The following is an 18,043-nucleotide window of genomic DNA, read 5'->3' on the forward strand; positions in this document are numbered from 1 at the left end:
CCGTTTGATCTGGGATAGTTACTCGTGGGGAGGGTTAGGAACTATGTTTGTGGTATTTGTGGTTAATCAGTTACCTGTTGACATCCTTAACGCAGACCCCCCAAAATAGTTCATTTTAGTATTATCCATTTCAGAAGTGTAATTTATATAGGGATTATCAGGGCTCGCCAAACCGCAGCGAGCCCCGCTCACCAGTTGCGCTGTCCAGCGATCTGCGCAGATCACCCGAACCCGGCTCTTCGGGGTTGCAATCTACTCGCCACAGGCAAGTAGATTGCATTATTTGTCGAGCCCTGGGGAATATACCCTACTATGGTCTGGGGTGGATTTGACCCAGTAGATCTCTTCTATCCACCTATGATTGCTGTGCTTTTAATAAGTGAGATATGGTATTCATAGAATCAGAGCTGGAAGAGATCTCAGGAGGTCAAGCCCAGCCCCTGCCCAAGACAGGACCAATACCAACTAAATCAACCCAGCTAGGGCTTTGTCAAGCCAAGACTTAAAAATCTCTAGAGACGGAGATTCCACCACCTCCCTAGGTAACACATTCCTGTACTTCACCACTCTCCTAGTGTAATAGTTTTTCCTAATATCCAACCTAGACCTCCCCCATTGCTCCTTGTTCTGCCATCCGTCACTACTGTGAACAGCCTTTCTCTAGCCTCTTTGGAACCTCCCTTCAGGAAGTTAAAGGCTGCTATCAAATCCCCCTCACTCTTCTCTTCTGCAGACTAAACAAGCCCAGATCCCTCAGTCTCTTCTCATAGGTCATGTGCTCCAGCCCCCTATTCATTTTGGTTGCCCTCTGCTGGACCCTCTCCAATGCGTCCACATCCTTTCTGTAGTGGGGGGCCCAGAACTAGACACAATACTCCAGATGTGGCCTCACCAGTGCCGAATAAAGGGGAACAATCATTTCTCTAGATCTGCTGGCAGTGCTCCTCCTAATGCAGCCTAGTATATGCCATTAGCCTTCTTGGCTACAAGGGTACTCTGCTGACTCATATCCTGCTTCTCATTCATTGTAACCCCAGGTCCTTTTCTGCAGACCTACTACTTAGCCATTCGGTCCCCAGCCTGTAACAATGCTTGGGATTCTTCCATCCCAAGTGCAGGACTCTGCACTTTTCCTTGTTGAATCTCATCAGCAGGGCTCACTGAACCGCGGCAAGCCCCGCTCGCCAGCCGTGCTGTCCGGTGACGCAGATCACCCGAACCCGGCTCGGTATTTTTCTAATTAAACAAAAATCAGACACATTTAGATATTTTATTATGCCACATTTTCAACCAAGCCATAAAGCTTGAAATATTTCATATAATGTTGAACAAAAGAAAAAAAATCAAAATGTGAGCCATTGGTACTGGGCTTGGAAAGCAAGCACTAAGTAATGATATTGAATCATGGTGTATGTATGGGATGATGAGCAGTGGCTGCAGAACTTTCATGTGTAAAGCTACCTTCCTGGAACTGTGTGTAGGGATCGTTCCTGCCCTATGGAAGTGGTTCCCAATCTTTTTTATACCACGGACTGTGTGCAGGCCTGTTAATTGGCTCCTGCCACAAAGGACTGCAGCTCTGGGTACTGTGCGGGAAATACATGATAGCTTTGTAGCAATGGGATTCCCTCCCGGCAGCAGGATTAAAGATGACACACATAACCCAGTTTTGGCCCCAGACCATCTTGGAATGGCGTATATCAATTGAAAGAGCTACTTCTCCACAGTCTTGTAGGATCACTGGGGCTCATTCACTGGCATCAATGTGGGTTGGTCAAGGAAAGATCATGATGCGCTGGGAACACTGCACTGGACTGAATAGAAAACTGTATTATGTGATCTTCTTTCCAGACCAGAAGATTCCAATAGTGGATGTGCAAATGTCCACTTTGCCAATCTCTTGCTCCTGTGGCTCATGAAGCCTTACATGGGGTGCCTAGACAGCAGCAAGGAGCACTTCAACAGGCTCAGCAAGTGCCAAATGACTGCTGAAAATGCCGTTGAAAAATCACTGGTGCTGCCTTTTTGAAGGTTAGACTACAATGAAGACATTATTCCAAGGGTAATAGCATCCTGCTATACTCTGCATAACATTTGTGAACTGAAAGGAAAAAAGTTTCCCCAGGGGTGGAGTGCTGGGGTGGATCAGCTTTTCAGAAGCCCATTATCAGAGCAATTAGAGGGGTCCAAAGGGAAGGGTACTATTCTAATCAGGGAGGTTTTGAAGGAGCATTTTGACAATGAGGCCCAGTAATGTGTCAGTAATCTGATGAACTTGGCCAGGCAATATTTTCTTGCTGCCTTGAATGACCCCTATAATGCTTAACAGATTTATTGGAGCATAAGCTTTCGTGCACAAAGACCCACTTCATCAGATGCATCTTACAAAGTGGGTCTTTGCCCACGAAAGCTTATGCTCCTGTTAGTCTAGGGTGCCACAGGATTCCTCGTCGCTTTTGCAGATTCAGACTAACATGGCTACCCCTCTGATATCCTATAATACTTGTTTCCTGAGGTTTAATTGTATTGAGTAAATGTTCCTATGTGTGCGTGATATAAATAAAAACTTATTTTGTTTCAAAGGCTACACTTTAATTAAAGGATAAGACAGGGGACATGGTAATGAGGAACAGTTTTTCAGTCAAGACTCTCCAATTGTGTGTAACTCTAGCTTTCAACATGAAACAAGACTCTAGGGGTGGAGAGCAAGTGGTTCTGAAACAGAGAGCAAGTGGACTGCAACTTGGAAGAGCCGGGTTCGGGCGATCTGCGCATGCGCAGAACGATCTGTGCATACGCAGATTGCTGGACAGCGCGGCTGGCGAGCCCTGACTATGGGTATGTCTACACTGCACCGTTAGCTTGAAATAAGCTATGCAATTTGAGCTGCACAAATTGCATAGCTTATTTTGAGGTAATTTCAAAATAAAGCACTATTGCAAAACATCCCTTAACCCTTGTGGAACGAGGGTTACAGAGACACCGAAATAGCGCGCCCACTATTTTGAAATATATTTTTAAATAACATGCTGCTTTAAAGACGCGGAATAGCTGTTTTAGGATGCTGAAATAGTTCCGTGGTGCAGACGTAGCCTATATGTGCTTAGGGAGACTATTTGGAATACTGCCATCTTTTTGGACAGATTTGGGTAATTGAACCTGATATGTCACTCCTGAGGGTAACCCATAATCGAAGGGTCCATCGCCTGCATATGAACAATTTCACACCAGGGCTGTATGTTACTCACCTGTGTATACTGGTTCCTGCAGAAATAACTGCCATTTGACCAAGCAAAATTTTCTACAACAGAGAGACAGAAGGCAGCTCTACCAATGAACCTTTGGCAGAGGATTGCAGGGTACCACGCAAAAGTTTCCTATGGAAGATTTCCATGACATCCCAAAGTACATAAATAAACTTTTCCTTAGGACCCCCAATGCACTGCTGCATAGGCTTTATTGTTAATTTCTATCCTTTATCCCTCCTCTAGCATCTACTAAAGTATATAAGACCTCAGTCTCCTATCACTATGCAGTATCAAAGCAAAATGCATGCTTGCCTCACTTTTTTTATGTGAGCCAGAGCCTAGGTCTGGCAAAATCCCTTCAGAGTCAAAAACAGGTTCTGGCTTGCCATGCCACTGGACAGTTCTGTTTCAAGTCTCACCTGCTCCTCCAATTCCACTTCCTCATTCACCACTATGTCCTCAGGGTTAAACTCACTGGTCACTGCTTCCAGTCTCCCTGAAGTATCCACAGTGCTCTTGGCAATGGCAACACCATGAAGGATGGCATGTAGCTCCTTGAAGAAGCAGCATGCCTTTGGTGCTGCACCAAAACAACAAAAGCCTCCCTCTCCCTTACCTTTTGGTATGCCTACCACAGTTCCTTGACCTTAGCACAGCACTGCTGCCTGTCCCTTTTGTGTCCCCGTCCTCCATGTCACGAGCAATATACCCATGAATAGCTAATTTTCTACAACTTCAGCGAAGCTGTACCTGCAAAGCCTCCTCTCCCCATAGACCCAGCAGATCCAACAGCTCTGCCAAACTCCATGTGGGAGCCCATTTGTTGCAGAAAGTCAGCATGGTCACTTGGGAAGATGCTGCGTAATAGTCTATGCCATCCACACAGGAAGTGAAAAGTTTAAAAATTCCCAACATTTAAATGGGTGAGTGCCACATGCCTGCACCTGCAGGTCAGCAAAGTTCAAACTGCTAACCAGAGCAGTCATGATGAGCGTTGTGGGACATCTCTTGGAGGACAATTAGAGCAAGTGCTGTCTACACTGATGCTGCATCACTTTAATTATGTTCCAAAAAGTTCTATGCCTTTTATTGAGGTGGTGTAGCAACAGAGTTATATCGGTGAGAAGAACATTTCAGTGTGTGCACCTCCTCTCTTTTGCTAACAAAAGATGACTTTGCTGACACCAGCCCTAACAGTCATACCTTTAAAAAACATCTTATTTAAATATAGCCGAACAAAACATTTATGTATAAAATGCATGTTAATGGAGTAAACTTTATTAAAGAAACTTTTCCTTCTTACAAGACAAAGGACCCTATGGATTGCTAAACAAATACATCTGCAAGAAGAACAGATTCTTCTCTGTAACAAGACAAAGCAACTATCTTTCATAAAATAAAACATGCACTAGAGCTACCTATCATTAGTTAACACCTGATAGAATAGTGTTTCTCAAAGTGGAGCATGAAACCCCTTTGAGAAATCTGTTAACTGGCTGCTCCTGTTAACTGGCTACTCCACACCACGTCCCACGGCACTCCTTGGCTACAAACAGCAAAATGGAGCCACGAGGCTCCATGGCCACAGCGCCGGTAAGGTAAACACACTGGAGCGGCTAGTTAACAGGTTTCTTAAAGTGGTTTCACAGACCACTTGGAGAAACACTGACACAGAGAAACGCCTCTTCTATGCACCAACTGGTTTGGGTGCAAGTTTTGTGTTTCAAATGCTTTCTTAACAATGTAGCAGATTGTAAGCAATTTGTGGCAGGGACCATCTTTATATTCTGTGTTCATACAGTGCCTACCACAGTAGGATTCTAGTTCCTGACTCGCACTTCTAGGTTTTAATATACAACTAATAAATAATGAAAAACACAGGACAAATAAGAAGATAGAACATGCAACACTTACATTTTTCTGATCAATTGATTCTGCTGCTTTTGTTATTCCATCCAGACACTTCCCGATTATGGGGATCACCTGGCGGTCCACTTCTGCATACGTTTTCATGCATTCACCTATCCTCACTATCCTCCTTTCTTCCATCTCTTGTATTTTCTGAAACATTTAATTTTGATCAAACATAAAAAATTATTTCACAGTTTCTATTAATGTTAATTTCTGCAACAAAACAGCTTCTGTTATATTGTATAAATAAGACTTCAAACGCAGAGAAATTAAGATGATTATTCTCATGTACTGTATGGTTCATAGTGATATCAGAGATCAAAGAATGGCCTCAGAGTAAACTCCACATTATGTTATAGGATTTACATCAGGTCTTCACATCAGAGGCGTCCTACTGAGCGCTATGCAAAGCCTCTGTCTTAGCCTGAGGAAAAATCAGAAGAAAAACCAGAATATGTTCAATATTTTACAGAACTTCGATATCTGTTCCTCTGATCTCTGATTTAGGTCACGGGAAAACTTTGTTGCATATTTTTGTTTTTACGGATTATAATAGGAGGCACAGGGTGTGTCCAGGTGCATATCTCATGTTGCAACATAAGACTTGATAGAGCACTAACTGATAAGAACCCACCTCTCCCATATGCATTTTTTCCTATTAAATTTATGAATCAACAGAAAAAATAAAACAATCACAGGAAAGAACACACTGATATTCTTTTAAAAATAGAACAGCTCTCTGAATGCTTGAATGCTATTTTAACACATAGCATGGGAATTTTCTGGAGCACTGATAACGCATGGGCACGTAAACTGTGCTTAGCCAAGGATATATGTTCAATTCAATGCACTTACCAGATCCAAAGTTTATGTTCTCTAAAGGCCTAAGAGGACATTTATACAAGGCCTAGGGATGCCATTTTCATTTATAACACAAGGTATCTTGGAATAATTTATCCCAGCCATTGGCTTAAAGGACCATGAAGGAAGAGGGCAGCAATTTTAACTGAAAACTTCAAATTATAAATGAGAACATGCCTGCTTCCTGCACAAATCCTAATAACTTCTGAAGAGCTTGTAAATATAAACATATTTCAGTTTTGAACAGCTACATTTTTCCTGTCCACACCTTCTATTTATACAGGTTGGACCTCTCTGGTCCGCATCCTCAGGACTGAACAGTTCCTGTCAAGGCTGTTCTCCACACACACACTCTGAGTGCAGCATGTAGGGACTTTCAAGAGACCTTAAGAATACTTTGCCTCTATAGGCTTCTGCATAAAACCTTCCCAAGATCACAGATTTCCTGGCCTTGGGTGATAGCTGCCACCACTCAAGTGAGAAAAATGCCTTTTCTTCTTGAACCCCAGAAGAAAGCACTTGAGGACTGCTTCCAGAGGGATAGCCCAAGCTCTTTTACCACAAGAGAGCTTGAAAAAAAAGAGAAAACAAACCGCAATATCTCATAGCTGACCTCCCAGTCTTAGGCATGGATACACAGACCTTCTATCACCTTAAAAAAAGGTGATTTTATTAAGAAAACAAAAAGATATATTTGATAATGCATACTTAGTTACTAGGTATTTTAAAGCAACTGAGAAAAGAACAATCTAGAAACAGAGAAATGTCATACCTGGGATACAGCTTACAGTACAGCGTGATGTGGAAGGTAGCGTATGGATTTAGCATAGAGAAGTTTAACCAAATGACAAAACAAAGAAAATAACCTGATCGTGTCTAAATAGACATTTCCCTATCTACTCATAATCCATGATTCAAGGTCCAGTCCATTTCCATGCCTAGTATTCTTTGTAGGCTTGGTAGTTCTGCCCGATTCAATTCATCTTGTTCCCCCAACTCCTAGCTTAAAAGTCACACAAAGAAGAACAGCAGGCAGGTATTCCCTTCATTTCAAATGTCAACATCTTCCCACATTGGCTCTCCTGGCTCCTTGCCAACACCTCCTGAGTTTAACCCTTTGGTTACTGGATGCTGGGATGTTCAGAAAAGGCCAGTACTTTTCCTATCCATCACAGTCCCGAACACGGGAATTTGCTGGACCAGGGGAGGTCCCCTGCTACCAGCCCCTCAGCCCACCATCCCTTTCCACTGTCGACCCCAGCCACCTCTCCACCAAGCTGCTATGCTGCTGTGGCCCTGGGAACCCAGGCTGCCACGTCCCTGGCCCCGCTACCAGGGATGTCGCGGCTGCCACATCTCAGACCCCTGCCCAGCTACCTGGGTTGCCATGGCTGCTGTGGCCCCAGCCCCACTACCAGGGCAGCTGCAGCTGCCAGATCGCCAGGCCCGCTACCAGAGCTGCTGAAGCACTAGCTACACTACCAGGGCTCTAGCCCTGGTTCAAGCCCCAGCCCTGCCAGGCTCCAAGCCAGCAGCCCTCTTGCCACTGGGGCTTCCCAGCCAGGACTCCTTGGCCCAGGAATATCCATGATCCTGCCAGACCATGCATGTTGCTGGACCAGAGCATCCCAGTTTTGGGAGGTCCAACCTGTAGTACAATTACAATGGAATAGTCATTTAAAACACTCAGTCCATTGCATTAGTCAACCTCTGTTCAGACATTTCAACCAAGATTTTCAGCTTGTATAAATAGGCATAACTCTGCTGACTTTTATGTTATCAGTCCTCACTGCTGAGGATATTTTAGTACATGAGTTTTCCCTCTGTACTGTCTTCCTTAGCCATCAACTGAAATTTTTTGTAAATTTAATCACACTGTAAAAATTTGCCTCCTTGCCATGCATTAAGCAGCAAGCTTCACAACAGTCCGCCAGGGCAGATAAAGATCCCATTCCCTACCCTGGAGTATGTCTCTATCTTGGCTTATGTTCCTACTGGGACACTGATTGGCTTGTTACTCCACCCTTTACACCTGTGTGAGGGCTGGGCCAAGGGTTAACCCTCTGTTTGTTGGAACTCAGAAAGGACCTGCAGAGGGAGTGATTTTCTGTTGGTGAGAATTCATCCCACCTCCCTTTGCACACCCTATGATTACACTCTTCCTAATAGGCTGCCAGTATAGAAACCTTCCCTCCAGCAAAGGACTGGTCATAGTTTCTAACAGTTCTCATCTACAAGAGAGAGGCATGAACAATGCTACAAGATGCCTCCTTCTGGCACAGCAGCTCAAGACCTACCATGAAAGCCTGACCGCACTGAAGTCAAAGCTTCTGTTGAATTCAGTGGAGCCACCCCATAACTCTGGTCCTTGACTGGCCATGGCACTGTCCTGTTGCTCAACATTAATGTGGTATAAATCTAAACATCTTTGAAACGTACGTTTGAAAACAGGTCACACAGGAGCACGAGGATTTATAGAGGATAACACTGTCCATTTATTCCTGCCCCGACAATGAAAACAGTACTCTCATTCCCCAGCTGCATGGATGTAGAGAGTAACAGAACCAGAGTCTGAGTAATGTCATGAGGCTTGCCCCTTCCTGCCATGCCAGCTAGCAAACGCCCACTTCCAACATTATTAATCAGTCTGGTAGCTAGCCCAGAGATAAGAGAGTTTAATGGACTGAGCACCATAACATCTCTTTGGAGTCATGGGCACTGTTGCTCCCACCAAAGAGAGCAACTATTTCTTTTATAAATCCTGGGTTGCTGCATTGCGTCCAGTATCTGTTACCACAACAGTAGTATAACAGAATTGAACTGGTATTGCAGAGCAAAGAACTGGTGTCACAGAATTCAGCTGCTTACCAATGCATTGCACTGTATCTAGTCAATGTAGCCACTCCAAGAACATAGACTGCTGTAAGTCAGTACTGTAAGATCTCACCTGGAAAATGTTTGGTATGTGTGTGTGATAATGTTCATGTTGCTCGTGGTTAAATTTCTGAAGACTGGATGAGTATTCTGCTTTGCTGTCTTCTGCCATTTGATGTCGTATTTGGGCTTGCTGTCTTGCCTGAGGAAAAGCCAGAGATAATTATATTTTACGCTATTTGGAGGTACATTGAATATTTGCACATTTTTCACTTTCACTGTCTCCTTATTCATTCTCCTCCTCCATTACATCTTACCTGCTCCAAGTAGTTGTTCTAAATTTGTACTGCCAAAATTCATAGTCCTTATTTTGACCTCTAAGAATGTACTCTGTTCTTTGAAGGAACTTACCTTTTCTATATACTGTGAATAGTTGGACCCAATCCCCTAAACCTTCTGTGCTTTGAGATCTCATTGAAATCAATGGGAGGCAGGCACTTGGAGAACTTGCAAGACCGTACTCTTTAGAACTGCATTCCTAGTTTGACTAAGGAGATAATGGTTATTGTGGCCTACATATGCCTTCGCTTCTGACATCTCCACTTGTTTTCATTCTTTATTATATAAAAGAAGAAATCTAGTGCCATAGCTGTAATTTTACTGCTCAACTTATTTCCTCCAATTTCTGTGCTCCAGTTTATGTTTGGGCAGCTGATCTCTCCCCTCTTACAAATGTTACCACTGTGCACATATTTAAATTCTATGATCATCCCCTTATTTCCATAACAAGACAGTCACAGCTGTAGTGCCACTGCCTCCCTATCCTTAATGAAAATTGGTTTATGAATGTGAATATGCATAACTGAAAGATCCTTTATGCAAAACAGGTCATGTCACATGTCATTTTAAAAACTGTAATCTGCTGAATCTGTGTATCTATTTCTGTGCATGCATCTTTCTTGGATGTGAAGTTAAAAATATTAAGTGGGAACTATAGTCTAGTAAAAGCCATTAGTGATACTTTAGGAACTTAATGCCTCAGTGGTCAAGTTAACAACCTGTAAATAGTTTTGTTTTTCCTGTAAGACCAAACTGTGATTGATCCTAGAAAGATATGTGACTATGCCACCTAATATTGGAATCCATCTTGAATCTGGTATTTTTCCATGGGGATGGGGACACTAAACAAAGAGTTCCCACCCCGGGGAAAGTCTATTTAAGGAATGGAAAGCAATCAGACTTTTGTACTCATCTGGCTTTTGAAATTGCCTTCCTACTTGAAGAGGCTACACATAAAGAAACCTGAAAATGAAGAACTCTAAAGACACAGACTGCTGTAGCCACAGGCCAAAGAGAAAAACAAATCAACTCTGCCTTGAAGCATTTTACCAGAAACAGGGATGAGGGCGAGGAATATATTTTGCATGTAACAAGTTTCTCAGTGTATTAGAATTAGCTGACATGTTTTGTTTATTTTGGTGTAGCAACTTATTTTGATCTGTCTGTTTTCACTTGCAATCACTTAAATCCTACTTTTTATACTTATAAAACACTTTTGTTTATTATCAAGACCAGTGTAACCACTGTGCATATCTCTTTTTCATTGAGGGCAAACTTATAAGTTCTCTCTGTGTAAAACTTTTATACCAAGGAAGACAGCTTTATTTAGGGTTTTGTTCCTTTTGGGGGGCTGAGTTCCTGGGTGGTGTCAATGGTCTTATAGCTGAGCCCCTCCAGAGCTGAGCTGGTTGCTCTGCTGGGAGGTTATTGCCCCAACTCTGTGCCTTGGCTGAGGGAGACCAGAGATTCTGGCCCAGCAGGACAGGGTGGTGTGGCACCCCAAAGTGCAGGGTTGGTGACCTGAGTGATGTGACCAGCACACAGGGTGACAATCTCAATGGGACCCCTGTGATTCAACCCATCACATATAGCACATCCAGGACTCTCCTCTCTTCCTTACATTTGAGCGTTTCTTTACATATATGGTTAGTTTTCACTTCACCCAGGCCCTCTCAAATGTTTTCTGCTTTCCTATGAACAATTTATTTCTCTGTTGGTCAGCAAGGGTGGGTTTTTTTCTTCCCCACTTTGGAACTAATACCATAATGTGGGAATTCTTTGTGTGTATGATCCCATCATGCTCCTCAATGCTTCAGCATTTATCCAGATGCACTTCCTTGAGTGACCCTTTCCTTCATATTTTTTGCTTTCTCTGGGTATGTCTAGACTGCATCCCTCTGTCGACAGAGGGATACAGATTAGGCTGATTATGCCTCCTGCAAGGAGGTTTACAGGATCTGTCGAAAAAGGCTTTCTTTCTCGACAGATACCCCTCTAGACTGCCGCTTTTTTGCCGACAAAGTGCTGAGTCGGCAAAATGCGGTGGCCATTTTTATGCAAATTAGGCGCAGGATATTTAAATCTCATTTGCAATGTCGATTTGCATCCCTCTGCTGAGAGATGCAGTCTAGACATACCCTCTCTCTCTTCTTAGATTCTTCTTCTTGAGACCCTCTGTCATTTGTTACACAGTCCAATACTATGTTCCTCTCTGTCTATCCCATCTGTTTATTTTAGCTGCCTTTGCCTTCTTTGCTGTTGGCCTTTGAACAGAATCCCTCCCTCCTCCATCCCTCACTCCACATGCTTTTGCCTCCTATCCTGTGTTCACCTGTTAAAACTCTCTCCTGATTTCTGTTCTCTCAGGCATTGCACTGTTGCCCATCCTGTTATGACACAGTGCAGCTCATCTGCATATGCTCTCATCTGTTCCAAAAAGAGTCTCATGTCCCTGGACCAAATGTTGGTCTAGTAAATGGGAGTTTTGTCAGTGGGATAAAGATTTGGCCAAGTACACTAAACCCTCATGTCAGACTAGCTCTCTTCAGGCATCCAGCAGTGCTCCTAATCTGACACTTTTTACCTAACCCTTAGTGAAGAGCTGAGAATATTTTTAGAGACTGCAAATTTTAAGATTCATTCCTAAAATACTGCCAGGTTTGATCACTCATTCCTCTCGCAACAATCCTATTAAAACAGTTCAGAAATGGGCTATTCTGTGAACTGTTCCAGGCAGACAATAGTTTCCTGACAATAAATCCACATAAAATAACAAATCATGAAACACTTTATGCATGATAAATGGAAAGTAGCAAATTGGGCCACAAGGTTTCAGATCTCCTCTTGCAGAGGAATGAATCTGTTCCTCATCTAGCCATCCAGCTCACAGATATCATCTAATTATTTATTTCAGCTCAGTTCTGCAATTTCTTTTGCAAGCACATTTGACTGTAAAACTTTCCTGGTTTCATTTTATCATTGTTTCATGAAGTGATTTAGGAAACCCAGTGAGAACACATTGGGAATGATGTTCCTGCCAAGAGCCAAAACAGTAGGATTAAATGAAAAATACTATAATTATAAACAGATAAGTGAACTAAAGCAAAGAAAACATCCATATGAGATGCTTCCAAGATTATTCTACTTTCTTTAATTATGGTAAGCAGGCATGTATGTCTTTAGTGATTTCACTGCATATAAATAAAATTCCTGGAGGCCAGTTAAATTGCTTTTCTACATGACAGCTACATTATTTATTATACACGCATGCACATTTGCATAAAATTTGACTAAGGAAACATTATTGCCACATTTTTACACTGAACAAAATATAAAAATGAAGCCACCCACACAAAAATCTGCCAGACTATAACTAATGTAAGACTGCCCCTTCCCCTACATCTTACTCCAGCTGCTTTAGATCAATATTCACTTATTAATCCCATTCTGTACAATCATCTAAGAGCAATCCATTGTTTAAGTTCTGTAGCCAGCCCCATTCTGTTTATGGAAGCAGTCATTATCTGACTTCATTGTTGAAACAAAAGACAAGTAAAAGGACAGATTTAGGACCCAATCCTGCAAATCACTCCCACAAGGAGACCCATTTGTTTGCAGGACTGGGCCATGGCTTTTAAAATGAGTGTAACGGGCCCAAAATAAAAGAACACAGCAGAGGAGGAACAGAAACGGTTACATTCCAAAATGAGAATTCCTATCTGAGAGCCATAATAACATTATTATTCCTCCTCACCTTTTTTGATGCATTGGGCAAGCTCAAAACATTTTAAATGTTTCTCCATTGAACTATTTTTTTATCTTAAAATATAAAAAGCCTAGATTATTAAAAATTATTACTACTAACATCACTACTTTAGTATTAACAGAGTTATGTTTTATAGCTCTGTTCTTGTACTCCAATGGGAGTTACAGAATAATGAAAATATGCATTGGGGACACTACATTTCAGATTCAGAATCCTAACAGATGCAGTAGTCTAGAACTGTAGGCAATGAGTCACACAGTCACACTGGGGATTAAATTATCATAGGAGTGATTCAAAATGAAATGCACAGCAAATAAAATAAAAAAACTATTTTTTTATCCTTTACTGCTCATTTATACAAAGAGATGGAGTTCTTCCTGCTTCCTTTTACATTAGAAATGTCTAGGGTTGGTTTGGTTTTTCCTAGAGCAGGGGTGGGAACCTAAGGCTTGGGGACCGGATGCAGCCCCTGGCTTGCCTGTATCCAGCCCCTAAGACTCTGGGTTCCCACCAGTATTGGGGAGCCCATGCTGGTGAGGGGTTGGGGTTTTTTTGTTTTTGTTTCTCACTTGTGAGCAGCCCCTGACTGATTTTTCTGTGGGTCAGTGGCCCATGACCCAAAAAAGGTTCCCCACTCCTATCCTAGAGGATGGGCTTTGGAAGACCCAATCCATGAAACCTGAGCTGCAGCATTCTCAATTTTTTCTCCCTCTCCATTGAAGTGGGCATGGTAAATAGAATCAAAGCTCAGATTTAAACCTCCAGATGTGAAATCACATTCCAAGTGAAGTCTTCCAAAGACTGACAGAATTCTCCAGAAGAGGAACATATATGTTACGACTAGAGTGTTACAATACACCCAAAGAAGACTAACAAATGAACTCATCTTTATATATCATAAAGAAGAAATAAAGCACACACACAGGTTTGTTTTTATTTTTTGCTTCGCAATTCACCTGTCATGATCAAAAGTACAGTAAAACTCCATTAGTCCGGCATCCAATGCTCCGGGACTCCTGATGGTCCGGCACCATCAGGAACCCGGAAGTGCTGGGGCAGCCGGACAGGCTTTCCCCATTCAGCTGCTGCTGAAACTGACCAGCTGAATCGGGGAAGCCGGGAGCAGAGCAGCTGGGGTGCTGCTGGGTTGATCTCATAGCGCTGCCCCTCGGGGCTGCGGGACCAACCCGGCAGCACCCCAGCTGCTCCATTGCAGGCATCCCCGATTCAGCTACTGCTGAAACTGACCAGCAGCGGCTGAATCAGGGATGCCTGGGGCAGAGCGGGACTATCGTAAGGGGGGGCTATGAGAGGTCTGGGGTGGCATCCCCTCCCACCCCACTCCAGACCCCTCATAGCCCCCCCCTTCTGATAGTCCGGCATATCTAATAATCCAGCACCCCCTGGGTCCTAAAGGTGCCGGATTATCGGAAGTTTACTGTATTAGGTTACCCTCTTCATGGAATACCTTTTCCCACATTAGTTTAAAAACACCCAAATAAACATGCATATGAAGCGTGCTGCCCACTGCTTAGCTGTCCTTAGTCTGCTTTTGCTTTCTTTCTTAAAGAATTCTTTCTTAAAACTCATATGCAACCATAAAGTCTAAAGATGCAGCACTTCTAATTAAGAGACAATTTCTGAAAAATTGAACTGCAGCCTGGTATCTGCTGCATTGTTAATCTTTTCAGCCCCATATAAGTCAGCACATGGTAAAATCCAGATTTCCATCAAAAACACAACTCAGACTTTAGTGTTCAGTTATTTCAAAGTCATGTTTTCTAGATAATGGTAACATAACAAATGGGACTAAGGATGTGGAGGTAGATATTACCATATCCGAGGTAAAAGCCAAACTTGAACAGCTTAATGGGAGTAAATCGGGGGCCCCAGATAATCTTCATCCAAGAATATTAAAGGAACTGGCACATGAACTTGCAAGTCCATTAGCAAAACTTTTTAATAAATCTCTAAACTCAGGGGTTGTACTATTTGACTGGAGAATTGCTAATATAGTTCCTATTTTTAAGAAAGGGAAAAAAAGCGACCCGGGTAACTATAGGCCTGTTAGTTTGACATCTGTAGTATGCAAGATCTTGGAAAAAAATTTGGAGAAAGTAGTTAGAGACATTGAGGCTAATGGCAATTGGGACAAATTACAACATGGTTTTACAAAAGGTAGATCATGCCAAACCAACCTGATCTCCTTTTTTGAGAAAGTAACAGATTTTTTAGATAAGGAAATGCAGTGGGTCTAATCTACCTCGACTTTAGTAAGGCATTTGATATAGTACCACATGAGGAATTATTGGTTAAATTGGAAAAGATAGGGATTAATATAAAAGTTGAGAGGTGGATAAGCAACTGGTTAAAGCGGAGACTACAGTGGGTTATATTGAAAGGTGAACTGTCAGGTTGGAGGAAGGTTACTAGCGGAGTTCCTCAGGGATCAGTTTTGGGGCCAATTTTATTTAATCTTTTTATCGCTGACCTTGGCACCAAAAGTGGAAGTGTCCTGATAAAATTTGCGGATGACACAAAATTGGGAGCTATTGCCAATTCAGAAAAGGATCAGGATATCATACAGGAAGATCTGGATGATCTTGTAAATTGGAGTGATAGCAATAGGATGAAATTTAATAGTGAGAAGTGTAAGGTTATGCATTTAGGGATTAATAACAAGAATTTTAGTTACAAGCTGGGGACACATCAGTTGGAAGTAACGGAGGAGGAGAAGGACCTTGGAGTCCTGGTTGATTATAGGATGACTATGAGCCGCCATTGTGACATGGCCGTGAAAAAGGCTAATACGGTCCTGGGATGTATTAGGTGAGGTATTTCCAGTAGAGATAAGGAGGTGTTAGTGCCATTATACAAGGCATTGGTGAGACCCCATTTGGAATACTGTGTGCAGTTCTGATCTCCCATGTTTAAGAAGGATGAATTCAAACTGGAACAGGTACAAAGAAGGGCCACTAAGATGATCCGAGGAATGGAAAACCTGTCTTATGAAAGGAGACTCAAGGAGCTTGACTTGTTTACCTTAACCAAAAGAAGGCTGAGGGGGGACATGATTGCACTCTTTAAATATATTAGAGGGATAAATACCAGGGAGGGAGAGGAATTATTTAAGCTTAATACCAATGTGGACACAAGAACAAATGGATATAAGCTGGCTAGTAGGAAGTTTAGACTTGAGATTAGACGAAGGTTTCTAACCATTAGAGGAGTGAAGTTCTGGAATAGCCTTCCAAGAGAAGTAGTGAGGGCAAAAGATCTATCTGGTTTCAAGATTAAACTAGATGGGTTTATGAAGGGGATGGTTTGATGAGATAATGAATGGTCAATTAGTTACCAAGATCATGTTATCAGTGGGAAATAGGTCAATGGAGGGATGATAGGAGTTACTATAGAGAACTTTCTGGGTGTCTGGCTGGTGAGTCTTGCCCACATGCTCAGGGTTTAGCTGATCGCCATATTTGGGGTCGGGAAGGAATTTTCCTCCAGGGTAGATTGGCAGAGACCCTGGAGGTTTTTCGCCTTCCTCTGTAGCATGGGGTACAGATCACAGCTAGAGGATCTCTTCATCTTGGGGTCTTCAAAGTATTTGAAGGCTTCAATATCTGAGATATAGGTGAGAGGATTATTCTAGGAGGGGTGGGTGAGATTCTGTGGCCTGTACTGTGCAGGGGGTCAGACTAGATGATCATAATGGTCCCTTCTGACCTTAAAGTCTATGAGTCTATGAGAAATACCTGATTTATAAATTAGGGATGTAAGCAAGTAGTTGACTCGACTATTCGCATTCCCCCCCATCCCTTGCTGCCTCTATATCAGAGACAGCAAAGGGGAAGCAGAAGAAGCAGAAGTTGGTGCTGTGGGGAGCCATCTTAAAAGCCAGTTTCCCCAGCACCATCTCCGCGGTGCTGCCTACCCCACCTCCTCACTGCAGCCTCTGAGGCACCTGGTCGGTAGGGGAAGAGGGGGGAGGTAAGAGAGGAGACATGGGGAGGGTCCCCAACTCTCCACTGGGATGCCCCTGCAGACAGGGGCTGCTGCCAAGCAGGTTGGCTGGCTCCTACTTCCTTTTAAATTGCAGAGCTGTTTGGTCCCAATGCAAGCCAGGACTGAGCTGGCTGCTTTCCCCTATCAACTAATCAAGTAGTCAATAAAAATTCTATTGACTACCCGATTAGTAAATTAACTTAGTTTTAACATCCCTATTATAAATGAAGGATGAAGCAGATCTGTAGGTCCATATACGTAGCTAGTGCAAAGTGTCATAACTTTATCTGACTTTGACAAATCTATTCCAATTTACACAGCTAAGAATCTGACTTATTAAAATCCACTTGAACATAGCAGGTGAACAAAACTGCCATTATTTCTATCTGAAAGATTATACTACTTTTCTCAACTTGCCACGCTAGATCTAGATGATAAGTGGGAAGAACTTAAAGCAATAGCTCTTAATAGAATGGCATTCCCAGGACTCAATAAAAAATGCAGCATAAAATGCCTGTGTAAAAGGTTGGGCTTATGTCAAGATGATGCTAAACATTTGTAAGGTTAAAATAAAATAAAGGATTAAGTGACATGTTTTATTGGCCTATTTTTTAGAGTTGTGGGTTCTCAACACTTTAAAGAAACCAATACTAAACAGGCCTCAAGGCTAAACAGGATGTGTCTCCCATGCTGGAAAACAAACTGAATACTGTAGCTGTACAGTTTGGCAACAGTGCTTTTGCCTGTCTCCACCATCTAGCAGGAAAAAACAAACATTGTGGTATCAAACCTCTGTTAGACACATTTCCTACACCAATTTTCTATCTAACCACTGAATCACATTAACTATAGTTGTACTCAACAGTTACTAGTTGTTTCAGATGCTTGTAATGAGCGCAGCAAGCCTTTGGATATGGAAAAAGGTGAGCTACATGGGTGGCATTGGAGCTGAGATCAGTTATGGTCTATAGTTTTTCTGGATGAAATACATTCAGGAAAAGATTTGTTCCTTAAATTTAGAAATTAACAGAATTTCATA

The 18,043-nt window shown here is 42.5% G+C and overlaps 1 protein-coding gene across 21 annotated transcripts in view; it reads right to left on the bottom strand.

Annotated features, from left to right (window-relative positions):
- The window catches only part of FNBP1 (formin binding protein 1), a 170,939-nt gene that overhangs the window by 50,082 nt on the left and 102,814 nt on the right, over positions 1-18,043 (bottom strand). For all 21 annotated transcript variants that reach the window (XM_075905365.1, XM_075905380.1, XM_075905364.1 and 18 more), the window contains 2 exons: positions 8,968-9,096; positions 5,163-5,309 (listed from right to left, as the gene is read on the bottom strand). In XM_075905365.1, the coding sequence (XP_075761480.1) occupies positions 5,163-5,309; positions 8,968-9,096 (276 nt within the window). The remainder of the gene's footprint in view (positions 1-5,162; positions 5,310-8,967; positions 9,097-18,043) is intronic.

The sequence above is a fragment of the Pelodiscus sinensis genome, chromosome 22, assembly GCF_049634645.1.
Source record: "Pelodiscus sinensis isolate JC-2024 chromosome 22, ASM4963464v1, whole genome shotgun sequence".
NCBI classification, from domain to species: domain Eukaryota; kingdom Metazoa; phylum Chordata; order Testudines; family Trionychidae; genus Pelodiscus; species Pelodiscus sinensis.